General features: G+C 43.2%; 2 protein-coding genes and 1 long non-coding RNA gene across 6 annotated transcripts in view; 2 read left to right on the forward strand and 1 right to left on the reverse strand.

The window, feature by feature from the left end:
- The window catches only part of LOC102258610 (acyl-coenzyme A thioesterase 1), a 41,557-nt gene extending 32,253 nt beyond the window's left edge, over nucleotides 1–9,304 (forward strand). For 2 of the 4 annotated variants that reach the window (XM_014539333.1, XM_014539332.1), the window contains exons 2-3: nucleotides 5,944–6,146; nucleotides 8,330–9,304. In XM_014539333.1, coding sequence (XP_014394819.1) covers nucleotides 6,042–6,146; nucleotides 8,330–8,905 — 681 coding nt within the window. In that variant the 5' untranslated portion in view covers nucleotides 5,944–6,041 and the 3' untranslated portion in view covers nucleotides 8,906–9,304. Of the gene's footprint in view, nucleotides 1–5,943; nucleotides 6,147–6,913 lie in introns of those variants that run through there. The other 2 variants (XM_014539335.1, XM_014539334.1) reach the window with 2 other exon arrangements.
- A 38-nt stretch (nucleotides 9,305–9,342) lies between these two features.
- LOC102254181 (ATP synthase F(0) complex subunit C3, mitochondrial) lies at nucleotides 9,343–10,042 on the forward strand. The gene has a single exon (XM_014539336.1). The coding sequence runs from the start codon at nucleotides 9,471–9,473 to the stop codon at nucleotides 9,894–9,896; it is 426 nt and encodes a 141-aa protein (XP_014394822.1). The 5' UTR covers nucleotides 9,343–9,470; the 3' UTR covers nucleotides 9,897–10,042.
- A 1,260-nt stretch (nucleotides 10,043–11,302) lies between these two features.
- LOC106726017 lies at nucleotides 11,303–12,660 on the reverse strand. The gene is made up of 3 exons (XR_001362034.1): nucleotides 12,329–12,660; nucleotides 11,693–11,758; nucleotides 11,303–11,329 (listed from the first exon to the last, which is right to left on the reverse strand). It is a non-coding gene; the product is annotated as an uncharacterized LOC106726017 (long non-coding RNA).
- Nucleotides 12,661–13,167: the final 507 nt, after the last annotated feature.

A 13,167-nucleotide genomic window follows, 5' to 3' on the forward strand; every position in this document is an offset into this window, starting at 1 on the left:
AGGCGAGGGTTGTTTGGCCCAGTTGCCCAAAGCAGAGGTGGCTGCCTGTAGTTCACACTCCCCTGGGGCAGATCTGAGCGATGGCCAGGTGCCAAGAGCCTGAGAAAGGTGCTTCCCGCTTTTCTGCAGAGAACTTGCTTGCCAAAGGCAGGTGAGACCCCGAATCAAGGGTTCCGCTCTCCAACACCAGGCTCTATCACTGCGAGTTTCACTCAGGACAGTGCTTTTATTCTGTTTTTCCTTACAGCTCAACCCTCTTTCCTCTTAGAAAGGAAGCTTTTGTGTTTGGCCTGGTCCCGAGGCTTCGGCAAACTTCCTGCCTCCGCTGGCTCTTGGTTCACCTTCCTGTGCTGACTTGTGGCGAGGGCACGCTCACTCACAGGCTTTCCCTCCCCGGGTCCTGCACATGGCCCAGCTACACTTCTTCAGACGTGCTCCCTTCTGTGGAGAAATGAGCGCTGCCAGAGACGGGCTCTGTGACAGGGAGGGCTAGCTAACTGGCTGTCTGCCCCGAATGATAATCTGGAAGTGATCAGTGGAGAAAAAAGGTAACACAGCTGTGATTTTCAGGGAGACAGGTCCCGGTTTTTCTACCTGCCAACCACGTTTCCTCTGAGGAGTTTTTTCCGCAAGTTGCTATAAAAGAGACCTTTTAATCTTGTTTCAAAAGCCTGGAGACCCAAGTCTTTCCAGATCTTGGGAAGAAAGCAGGCCAGGAAAACAGGCATTGCCGAGGAGTCGGGGGGTTTATAGGGGAGCATGGTGGAGGGCAGGTGGGCAGGCAGGATGCCATTGCAATGCTGTGTCTCAGCTCTGTGTGTGCTTGAGAGGACTCGGTGCTCTTGCCTCCAAGGGCTTTCATCCACAGCTCTGATACGGTTTGTGGGTGGGGATGGAGAGTGTCTCAGAGGTTGACGAACATAAATCTGTCAGTGGGTGATTTTCAGACATCTGCCTGGAGCAATTGCAGACAAACATGGGAGTTATTGGTGCCACAATGTACCTGATGAGGCCTGGGAAAACCAGAGCCAGAGAGATCGCCTGGGAGACTGCTGGGCTGGGAAAGAAAGGTTGAGAGAAGAGCTGAACTGCGTGGCTTGACCCAGAGGGCATGTTCAGGCTGGGAGAGACTAAGAGAGGCAGAGCCAGTTCCTGGTCCAAGAATTGTGCCAAAAGACCTGTGTTTCGCTGAGGTTTCAGTTACCACAGTCAACCACGGTCTGAAGATATTACATGGAAAATTCCAGAAAGAAACAATTCTTAAGTTTTACAATTTGCACTGTTCTGAGTAGCTCTATGAAATTTCCCACTACCCTGCACTGTCTTGCCCTGTATGTGAGTCGTCCCTTCGTGTCTCCACGCATGCGGCGACTGCACGCCGCACGCACGCGGCGTCTTACAGTTGTAATTTTTAAAATTATTTTTTATTGTTGATACTATTACAGATATCTCCCATTTCCCTTCCATTATCCCCCCCCCCCCCCCCCCCCCCCCCCATCCCGTAGGTCTTCACTATCCAATTGCCCCTGCTATGCCTATCCTATACTATATGATAAAACCCTAATATGCAAATAGACCAAACAACAGAACGACCGGTCGCTATGACATGCACTGACCACTAGGGGGCAGACGCTCAATGCAGGAGCTGCCCCCTGGTGGTCACTGTGGTCCCACAGGTGGAGGGCAGCTCAGCCAGAAGCTGGGCTCACAGCTGGTGAGCCCAGTGGCAGTGGCAGGAGCCTCTCCCACCTCTGTGGCAGTGCTAAGGACCCCTCAGGGGATGTCTGCCTGCTGGCTTAGGCCCACTCCCCGCAAATGTGCACTGGGCCTCTAGTCCTATATAATAAAAGCCTTATATGCTAAGTGTTCCACCGTTGCACCAGTTGCTATGATGTGCACTGACCACCAGGGGGCAGACACTCCCACCCATAGGTTAGCTTGCTGCTGGGGTCTGGTCGATGAGGACTGGGCGAGCTGGGCTGGACACACCCTGGAGCCCTCTCATGGTCCCTCTCTGGCCGTGCACCAGTGGGGTCCCTCGGCCTGGCCTGCACCCTCTCACAATCCAGGACCCCTCTGGGGATGTTGGAGAGCCGGTTTTGGCCAGATCCCCACAGGCCAGGCCAAGAGACCCCACTGGTGCATGAATCCCTGCACTGGCCTCTAGTAAGTATGGAAGTTCTTTGGTTTATCTCTTCTCGTCCCAGTCCCACATTGAGGTGTGTCAATCTGTTCCATGCCTCCATGCTTTGGGTCTTATTTTGTTGGTCAATTCATTTTATTCAGTAGAATCCACAAATAAGTGATATTTGTCTTTCTCAGACTGACTTATTTCACTTAGCATAACATTTTCCAGACAGTTGTAATTTTTAAAAAAACATTTATAGGAAGTTTCAAGTTTTTAATTTCTTAGAGGTTTCTCAATTTTACAACTTCGCTTATAATTCCCATCATATATATATATATATATAATGTTTTTATTGATTTTTAGAGAGAGAGGGAGAGGGAGAAATAGAAACATCAATGAAAGGGAAACATCATCGATTCGCTGCCTCCTGCATAGCCTCTACTGGGGAGTCCGAAACCTGGGCATGTGCCCTGACAGGAAATTGAACTGGTGACCTCTTGGTTCCTGGGTCGAGGCTCAACCCCTGAGCCATACAGGCCAGGCTCCCACAGTATATATATTAAGGTTTAAAAAAATTAGCATGAAGGAGGAAGGCCTCTTGCTATTAACTGGAAATCTTTTGAAATTATTGGATAATTTTTCCATTACATAAAAAGCAATTGGCCAATGAAAAAATATAAAGACGCTTTATCCTGCCCTAACCAAGTGGTTCAGTTGGTTGGAGTATCGTCCGGTACACCAAATGGTTGCGGGTTCTATTCTCAATCAGGGCATATCCCTAGGTTGAGGGTTTGATCCCAGTCAGGGAGAGTATGGGAGGCAACCAATATTTCTCTCTCAAATCACTTCTTGTTCTCTCTCTTTCTCTCTTCCTTCCTCTCTAAAATCAAACATGTCCTCGGTGAGGATTTTTTTTAAAAAAAGATACTTATATAGCTCTAACCAGTTTGGCTCAGTGGATAGAGCGTTAGCCTGCGGACTCAAGGGTCCCAGGTTCGATTCCAGTCAAGGGCATGTACCTTGGTTGTGGGCACATACCCAGTAGGGAGTGTGCAGGAGGCAGCTGATCAATGTTTCTCTCTCATCAATGTTTCTAACTCTCTATCCCTCACCCTTCCTCTCTGTAAAAAAAATCAATAAAATATATTTTTAAAAAAGATACTTATACTATTAGGAATCAGGGAAATGCAAAATAAAACTACACATTTCAAACCCTCAAAATTTAGAAGTCTAATATTACCAATTGTTAACAAGTATGTAGAGGAAAAGGAGTTCACACTGCTAAAAGGAATATATTCATCTACTCCTGGAAAAAAATTTTGTTGTTGTTAATCTTCACCTGAGGATATTTTTTCCATTTATTTTTTCTTTAAGCAAGTGGAAGGGAGGGAGGGATCAGGAGGGAGAGAAAGAGAGAAACATCCATGTGAGCGAGACACATCAATTGGCTGCCTTCTATACATGCCCCGATCAGGGCCAGGGATTGAACCTGCATTACAGGTACGTGCCCTTGACTGGCATTCAAATCTGAGACCCTTCAGTCCACAAGCCAACACTAACCACTGAACCACTGACCAGGGCTGGAAATAATTTTTTAAAATATTTTTTATATATTTTTATTGCTTTCAGAGAGGAAGGGAGAGATAGAAACATCAATGATGAGAGAGAATCATTGATTGGCTGCCTCCTGCACGCCCCATACTGGGTATTGAGCCTGCAACCTGGGCATATACCATGACCAGGAATTGAACCATGACCTCCTGGTTCATAGGTCAATGCTCAACCACTGAGCCATACTGGCTGGGCAAGAAAACAATTTTTTACTTAGAAAGTTGACTATATCAGTCTACTCCTGGTTCATGTGCAACAAGAAGTATTGTTTGTAAGAGCAAGAACAACTGCAAACATTCCAAATGTCCAAAAACAATAAAAATGATAAATTAAGGTATGTTTACAGCAGCAAAGTGATTGAACTACAGCCACAAGAGTCAACATGAATGAACTTCAAAAACTGTTGAATGAAACAATCAAATTCCAGAATACATTCAATTTCATTCCATGTAGATAAAATTCAAAAAATAGGCACAAAAAACAAATTACTGTTTAACACACGCACACATAAGTGGTAATATGGTAAAGAAAATCAAGAGAATAAAAGCCAAGACAGTGGAAAGGAAGGTAAGGAGCACAGATATTCAGGGGCCTTTGATGCTTAGTACTGAGTTTTTTAAAATTGTAGATATAAAGTGTTTGCTTTATTATTATTCTTTAAATTTTGCACGTTAAATACAAGCTTTTTCTGTAAATGTTGAAAGTACCCAGGAAATGGAATCATACAGTGTATGTAGCCTTTTGTCTAGCATAATGCATTTGCGATTCATTTGTGTTGCTCGATGTATCTGGTTTTTTAGTAGTACTCCATTATATGGTTGTTTATCCACTCACCACTTGAAGGACATTTGGGTTTCAAATCTTTGAAGATTATGAATAACATCACTACAAACACTTGCATACAAGTTTTTGTGTGGACACAAATTTTCATTTCTCCTTGGCAAATATACCTAGGAGTGAGATTGCTAGATCATATGGTAAGTTTATGGTTAACTTTATATGAAATTGTCCTACTGTTTTTCAAAGTGGCTGTACAATTTTGCATTTTCACCAGCAATGTATGAGGGTTCCAATTGCTCTGCACTCTCACTAGCATTTGGCATTGTCCATTTTGGGGGAGATGGCAATGATTTTGCTGTTTTCATTGTCTGTAAATTATTTTTAACCACAAAGTAATACACAATCTTTGTAAAAATCTGTGGGGCTTTGAGGCTCTGAGTATAGAGGGGAATGTGGATTTAGTCTATGCCATTGTCTGGATCTGTAAAGACCAAGGGTCTTTCAGCATTTCTGATTATGAAGAAAACTTTGACATTACCAAGTAGGCAACAATTGGCTTTTGACATCACTGTAGAGCAAGCATGTCAAACTCACGGCCCACGGGCCACATGCAGCCCACAACGAATATTTTTGCGACACAGCTAATATAACGGTATGTAAGAAACGTTTTAATACAAATTTCATAACTTAATTTTTACAGTATCCTGTTATACATAATTATTAATAACCAACTACAATGTCCACTAATGACTGATTACTATAATCGTGTTGCATTCACTTCTCACCTTACGTGCAGGCGCACCATTTCTCTCCAGTAATATTAGCAGCGAATATTTTAGCAGCCGATTGCCATGTCATTAGTCTTGGACTGACTTGTTTGGTGTGCGCAACAGGAAATATTTCACTTTTGGAGAACAAGAAAAATAGGTTTATTTGTGTTATGCTTATTAATCTGTGCAGTTATTCAGTGTCTGGTAAGTTAATGTTCAAGAAAAAATATTAATTTTTATTAAAATGTTCTATTATTTTATGTTAACAATTACTCATTTATTTCAGCCCTTTGTATTCAGCATGTCTCTATCAAAACAAACCTAAATTTCTATGAAAATTGAAGCTTTTGTTTTTTTGCGGCCTACGTAAACTTAAACCTTGTTTATTTGGCCCGTGTTAGCCTTTGAGTTTGACATGCCTGCTGTAGAGTTTCAGTGATAGCCTGGCTGATGTGGCTCAGTTGAGTGTCCTTCCACGCACCAGATTACAGGTCATGGCACATGTCCAGGTTGTGGGCTTGTAGGGGGTGTGCAAGAGGCAGCCAATAAATATTTCTATCTCTCCCTCTCTCCCTTCTTGTCTCTCTAAAATTAATTTTTTTTTAAAAAAGTGTTTCAAGAATAGTTTAGTTTTGTGTTTTGTTTCTTTCAAAGAACCCGGACCCTTTCCTGGGATTGTGGACATTTTTGGAGTTGGAGGTGGCCTTCCAGAATATCGAGCTAGTCTACTGGCTGGGAAAGGTTTTGCTGTGATGGCTCTGGCTTATTATGGCTATGAAGACCTCCCCAAGAGCGTAGAAACCCTCCACCTGGAGTACTTTGAAGAAGCTGTGAACTACCTGCTTAATCACCCTCAGGTTGGAATTTCTCTAAGTTTTGTGGTCTACATATCAGGTCTCCTCTTCATAAATGCCCTTGGTTTTCAAGAACTTGACAAATTCATGACAGCCACTCCTTACCACAACATACCACCTTTTATAGTCACTTCCCATAGACAGTTTCTATGCAATCATACTTTACTACGACATGTTTCCTACTAGTAAAGAAGTTCTTAGTTGGCATTATGGAATTTTAAATTCTAGTGGCTTATAATAAGCCCCAACACATTTGAGAACCCTAGGTTTGACACAGGAAGTAGAGGGGAGGGGGGAAAGGAATCACTGCCTCCAGCTGGCCCCAGTTTAATGTACCAGAGCGTCGGTTCTCAACCTGTGGGTCGCGACCCCTTTGGCGGTCGAATGACCCTTTCACAGGGGTCGCCTAAGACCATCCTGTATATCAGATATTTACATTAAGATTCATAACAGTAACAACATTACAGTTATGAAGTAGCAACAAAAATAATTTTATGGTTGGGTCACAACATAAGGAACTGTATTTAAAGGGCCAGAAGGTTGAGAACCACTGTATCAGAGGAACAGATTAATTTACAATTCAGTTAGAGCTCATAGTAAATGGAAGTATAGGAGCTCTTAGAAAAAGTGATAGAGTATAGTGGAATCAGAATAAGATGTGGATAGAGAAAAGTTAAATTTGAGTTTTGATTTCACCAAATACTAGCTTTGGGGTTAGTTTATGTTTCCTCCTTTGAAAAATTGGGATAATAATATCATTTAATTCCTAGCACTTTCATGAGGAATAAATATTTGAAACCAATCAAAACTGCTGTTGTAGAAGCCATGAGAAGAAAAAAGAACTGCTGTTCAGAGGTCAAATGGCCATTCAAAATACAGGATTTTGGTAACTATGACAGGATCAGTCCTTGTAGAATATGCAAATCCAAATTACCCTGGAGGAGACTAAGTAGAGATTAGAAGACAAGAAAGGGAACAACTACAAACAACTTTCTCCACAATTTTGCTGTGAAAGAGAGAAAACTATGGCAGAGTAGCTTTGGGGGTCAAGCGATTGGTATTAAAGTGTAAGAGTTACTACAGCAAGAAGTACTGTGATGGGAATGAGCCAGGAGAGAAGAAAATTATGAAGGAGGAGAAAGAGAGAAGTAGTTGTAGGAGCAAAGACTATGAGAATGAGAGTGGATGGGATCCCAAACCAAGCAGGGGGATGGCCTTTGATAAAACAGAGATACTTTTGGAACCAGGAAGGAAGGCAGAGAGCTTCAGTTCATTCAGAACTAAGGAGATTTGGCAGGGGGAAAATGAGGAGGAGTTTCTACTGGACAGCTTCTATTTTCTCCATGAAGTATGAAGAGCTGAAACTGAAGGGGAATCGAGCGGGGTTCCAGAGGCTTGAGCAAATAGGAGGAGGTATGAAACTGTCCTTGGAGAAGTGAAAAGCAAACACAGTGAAGTGTGGCAGAGGTGATGGGCAGTATGAATGCACATTTGAAATGTGTGGTCATGAAAGTAAAGATCTGCCAGCACAAATGTGTATTTTTTCCCTTCAATGTTTATTTGTACAAATGCAGGCCTAGAGGAAGTGAAGGTGGATTTAACCAAGGTTATCACTTTTCCAAGCAAGTATGACCAAAGGAAGAAGGGTATTAGCTAAGAGTGCTTGCAAGGGAGGGATAAGAACAATGAAGTTTGAAATCTAAACTGGATGAGGTAGGAAATGAACAGGAGAAAGATACTGATAGCAAAATGAAAATAAAAAATAAAAAAAGGCAGTCAAGGTCGCAAAGAAATGGAAGCAGGTGGTACTAAAATGGCTGAACAGAAGTATTTAAGATGGTGATTAGCGAGTAGAATGCTTGCAGCTGAGATTTCGGAGATGAGGTATTTACTGATGATGACTTGGTTAAGGTTATGACAATGGGAATGGGTGGCTGAAGTGGGGTAGGAAAAAAGTCATTGGAAGTAGGGAGGTCAAGGAACTGAGAGGCTAAAGTCACCAACAATGGTGATGGAGAAATGGTGGAAGGGAAGATAGAAAGAAGGAATAAGTAAATATCCCAGGTTGCAAACCTTGGTAAATGGCAGAGCCCAGATTAGGCTCAGTTCCAACTGACTTCCAATTCCAGGCACTACTCACCAGACTGATTCATGGGCTCATTATTATTCCTCTGTCCTTATCTCAGGTAAAGGGCCCAGGAGTTGGGCTGCTTGGGATTTCTAAAGGAGGTGATCTCTGCCTCTCCATGGCCTCGTTCCTGAAGGGCATCACTGCTGCAGTCATCATCAATGGCTCCGTGGCCAATGTCGGAGGAGCCTTACACTACAAGGATGAGACCTTGCAGCCTCTTGGTTTCGACCAAAATCGAATCAAGGTAACCAAAGACGGCTTTGCAGACATTTTGGATGTCCTGAACAGCCCTTTGGAAGGACCGGACCAGAAGAGTTTCATTCCTGTGGAAAGGTCTGAGAGCACCTTCCTGTTCCTTGTAGGTCAGGATGACCACAACTGGAAGAGTGAATTCTTTGCTAATGAGGCCTCTAAACGCTTACAGGCCCATGGTAAGGAGAAGCCGCAGATAATCTGTTACCCAGGAGTGGGGCACTACATTGAGCCTCCTTACTTTCCCCTGTGCCGGGCCTCCCTGCACTCCCTGTTGGGCACAAATGTCATCTGGGGAGGAGAGCCCAGGGCTCATGCCATGGCCCAGGTGGATGCTTGGAAGCAACTCCAGATTTTTTTCCACAAACACTTGGGATAATCCCACCCACACTGTAATCCTTTATTTGTGTGGCATCTCTGAGGTTAATTTATCCTGGGAACCGCGGTTGCAATTAGTGTGTAAATGTAGTTTTTTTCTTTTTAATAAGTACTTAGTTTTTCCTTCCTTACTGTTAAAATGAACTTACCAATGAACTTTCATGATTTTTGTCAACTACATGCCTTTTCAGTTGTTTAGGAGGAAAAGAGAACATAACAGATGGACAAGGCATACCTTTCAGTCTCTCCCAACACACAAGGCTTTAGTTCTGAAAGGAAAGTGAGAATACTGATTAATAGTGACTTGTACATAATTGATGCTCAGTAATTATTTGTTTAATTATTTACTATTACTTGTTGAATTGGTTTAATCCTGTATAATAAAAGCCTAATATGCTAAGTGTTCGGTTGTGCAGTCATCCGTTCAACCAATCAAAACATAATATGCTAATGATAGGCCCACTCCTTCGACCTCTGCCGCCGCCGCCACCTCCTGGAAGAAAGCGGGAGAGGAGCCCACGCCGCCTGCCACCCAGTCTCCAGCCACGCCGCCCCGGGAGTGTAAGATGTTCACCTGCGCCAAGCTCGCCTGCAGCCCCGCTCTGATCCGAGCTGGATCCAGAGTTGCATACAGACCAATTTCTGCATCAGTGTTATCTCGACCAGAGGCTAGGACTGGAGAGGGCTCTACAGTATTTAATGGGGCCCAGAATGGTGTGCCTCAGCTAATCCAAAGGGAGTTTCAGACCAGTGCAATCAGCAGAGACATTGATACTGCTGCCAAATTTATTGGTGCAGGTGCTGCAACAGTAGGAGTGGCTGGTTCTGGTGCTGGTATTGGAACAGTCTTTGGCAGCCTTATCATTGGTTATGCCAGAAACCCTTCGCTGAAGCAGCAGCTGTTCTCATATGCTATCCTGAGATTTGCCTTATCTGAAGCTATGGGTCTTTTTTGTTTGATGGTTGCTTTCTTGATTTTGTTTGCCATGTAACAGAAATTACTGCTTGAAATGTTGGCATTCATATTAATTATGGATGTAATTCTGTGTACCTTACTGTGACTCCGAGCACTATAGTATTGGTGTCATGGAAATAGACATTATTTCCAAAGTCATTTCATTAAAGATGAAAACTTTAATTTTTGCTGTGATTTGTACTTCCCTACATTTAGATCATCACAAAGAAGGACATGCATTCAGGCAGCAGACGCTCCAACTGGGAGGTTAGCTTGCTGCTGGAGTCCAGCCATTCAGGACTGAGCAAGATGGGCCAGACATGCCCTGGAGCCCTCCCGAAGTCCCTCCCCAAGCCCGATCATGTACCTGTGGGGTCCCTTGGCCTGGCCTGTGCCCTCTAGCAATCCAGGACCCCTCAGGAGATGTCAGAGAGCCAGTTTCAGCCTGATCCCATAGGCCAGGTGGAGGGATCCCACTGGTGCACAAATTCGTTTACCAGGCCTCTAGTAATAAATGATTATCTAACATACAAGAAAAGCATATTGCTGGAAACCAAGATCAACAGTAATTAATATAAATGCGATTAGTCTGCCAGAAGGCTGAATTTGGGCTCTTGATATTCACAGGGTGAATATTTGCATTTTATTACCTACTGCTGACTCAATGGCCTAAAGCAAACTCCCCCCAAACCTGATAATCTTACTGTTTACTAAACATTACCATTGATATGTCTGTTTGCATTCCTAAAATGCAGTTGTGTATTCTAGTAAATAAAAGCAGCTGGGAAGGGAGACTCAGTGGAACTTGACTACTGCAGTTGAGTTTTCCCTGGCTTCCCCCCATAATTTCAAAATTATTATTTTTGTCTTGTGTTTTAATTTGCGCGTCAGCTCTTTCTCAGTTTTCCCTTTCCCCCCATAATTTCAAAATTATTATTTTTGTCTTGTGTTTTAATTTGCGCGTCAGCTCTTTCTCCAAGCCTTTGAACCCGAAAGCCACGCTGGCCGTGGCTTTTCACAGCATATAATATCAAAAATATTATCATATTTGAGCCCTAGGCAGTCTGCTCAGTGGTTAGAGTGTCAGCCCGAGGACTGAGGGTTCAATTCCAGTCAAGGGCACATACCTCGGGTGCAGGCTCGATCCCTGGCCCTACAGAAGGCAACCAATCCATGTGTCTCTCTCACCTTGATGTTTCTCTCTGTCTCTCCCCTCACTTCCACTCTCTCTAAAAATCAATGGAAAATATCCTCAGGTGAGGATTAAAAACAACAAACAAGAATGGAGGTGAACAGGGCCAGTGTGGTCCAGTTGGTTGAGTGTCATCCCATGCACCAAGAGGGCACAGGTTAGATTCCTGGAGAGGGCACATGCCCAGGTTTCGTGCTCCATCTCCATAGGAGGCAGATGATTGAGGTTTCTTTCTCATGGACGTTTCTCTTTTGTTCTCCATCTTCCTTCCTCTCTCTCTGAAATCAATAAGAAACATAATTAAAACAAACAAAAAAAGAATGGAAGTGAACATCTTAGCTATAAATTACTAGTTGGATTACTACTTAGCTGTAAAACTACTAAAAATTTTCACAGCAAATATATTTTCAGTTCTTTGATATCTTCTTAGATGAATAAGTATTCTCCTAGTACAAATAAATTTTAAGTTATGTTTCTGGTTACACACATGGGCCTTTATGATTTAGTTTTGAAAGCTGGCAAAACATTATTTAGATGAATTACATAAGTGATTTTAACAATGATTAATGTGAAAATAAACAACGACTTAATACAACACTTTTTGTTAAAGGTTAATGTATTTAAAATAAAAAATGCTTTACCTTGTGATTATGGTGTTATTTCCTCAATTACATTTTTTAATAAAGCAATTCTTGACATTTTTTCTCCTGAAACTCAAAAACAGTACAGTGCTTTTTGTTTTGTCAGCTTTTTCTTATAGACTACAGCAGTGATGGCAAACCTATGACACTCGAGTCAGAGGTGACACCTGAACTCATTTTTTTGGTTGATTTTTCTTTCTTAAATGGCATTTAAATATATAAAATAAATATCAAATATATAAATCTTTGTTTTACTATGGTTGCAAATATCAAAAAATTTCTATATGTGACATGGCACCAGAGTTAAGTTAGGGTTTTTCAAAATGCTGACACGCCGAGCTCAAAAGGTTCGCCATCACTGTCCTAAGCCTTAGGAGTACCCTAATTAAGTTAATAACAATGTACCTACCTATATAGTTTACGTTTGAAAAATTTGGCTCTCAAAAGAAATTTCAATCGTTGTACTGTTGATATTTGGCTCTGCTGACTAATGAGTTTGCCGACCACTGACCTAGGCGTCCAAACTAAGCCAACTCCACCCTGATGCAAGGGTATTAAATGATGGTGATCCTTGGTTTGGTGTAAGCCCATCTCAACATTCCACCCAGGGGAAAGTAGGTGATTTCAGTCACATACTTGGAATTCTCGTTCTCCCGCTAAACAGGAACAAAGCAGCATGAAGCCCAATTACTGGATAGTCACCTCCTTCTGGTATCACCAACGGCAGAGCAGACACAGAGCAGATGGCGGTGTCATCACTGAGCAAAAGCAGAGACACTAAAGCAGCTCTGCTTGATGCGCTCAATGGTTAGAGCTTGGGCCACCCGCCCCAGGGTCCTGAGTTCCATTCTCGGTCAAGGGCGTGTACCTGGGTTGCATTTCCATCCCTCGCCCCCGTCAGGGGTGCCTGCGGGAGGCAACCCATGGATATTTCTCTCTCACATTGGTGTTTCTCTCTCCCTCCTCCCCGCTTCCTCGCTCCCACTCTGAAAATCAATGGGGAAAAAATATCCTCGGGTGAGGAGTCATAAAAAAAAAATGAGGAAGAAAGAAACGAAAGATACTAAAGAAAACACATTGAAGGATTCATTTCCATAAACAGCGGGCAGAAAGAAAAACAAACACGTTTTGTGGGAGCCAGGGTAGAGTGCCTCCGGGAAGGGGGAGGTGAAAGTGGCCGTCGGGGTGCTGGCCATGGTGCTCCTGGATCTCAGCGCTTGGTTATGCGGGTATGTTCGGGGGGGTGGAAATTCATGGAACTGATCTGAGCGTGTTTTAGAATCCAAGAAGAGTTTTTCTTTTTTTAGTTACCCTCTCCTGTGGGAGGGGCTGGAATGCTTGGAATTCTGCCTAAACTCATTCAGTGCTGGCTTCACCAGGAATCTATTGCCCAGCAACTTCCACAGGTGAGGGTGGTTTGAGGCTGAGAAGCATCCGCCGGGTGGGGTGGCCCGGACCTCAGGCCTCCACTGCGC

This window comes from Myotis brandtii, unplaced genomic scaffold, assembly GCF_000412655.1.
Source record: "Myotis brandtii unplaced genomic scaffold, ASM41265v1 scaffold213, whole genome shotgun sequence".
NCBI lineage: Eukaryota > Metazoa > Chordata > Mammalia > Chiroptera > Vespertilionidae > Myotis > Myotis brandtii.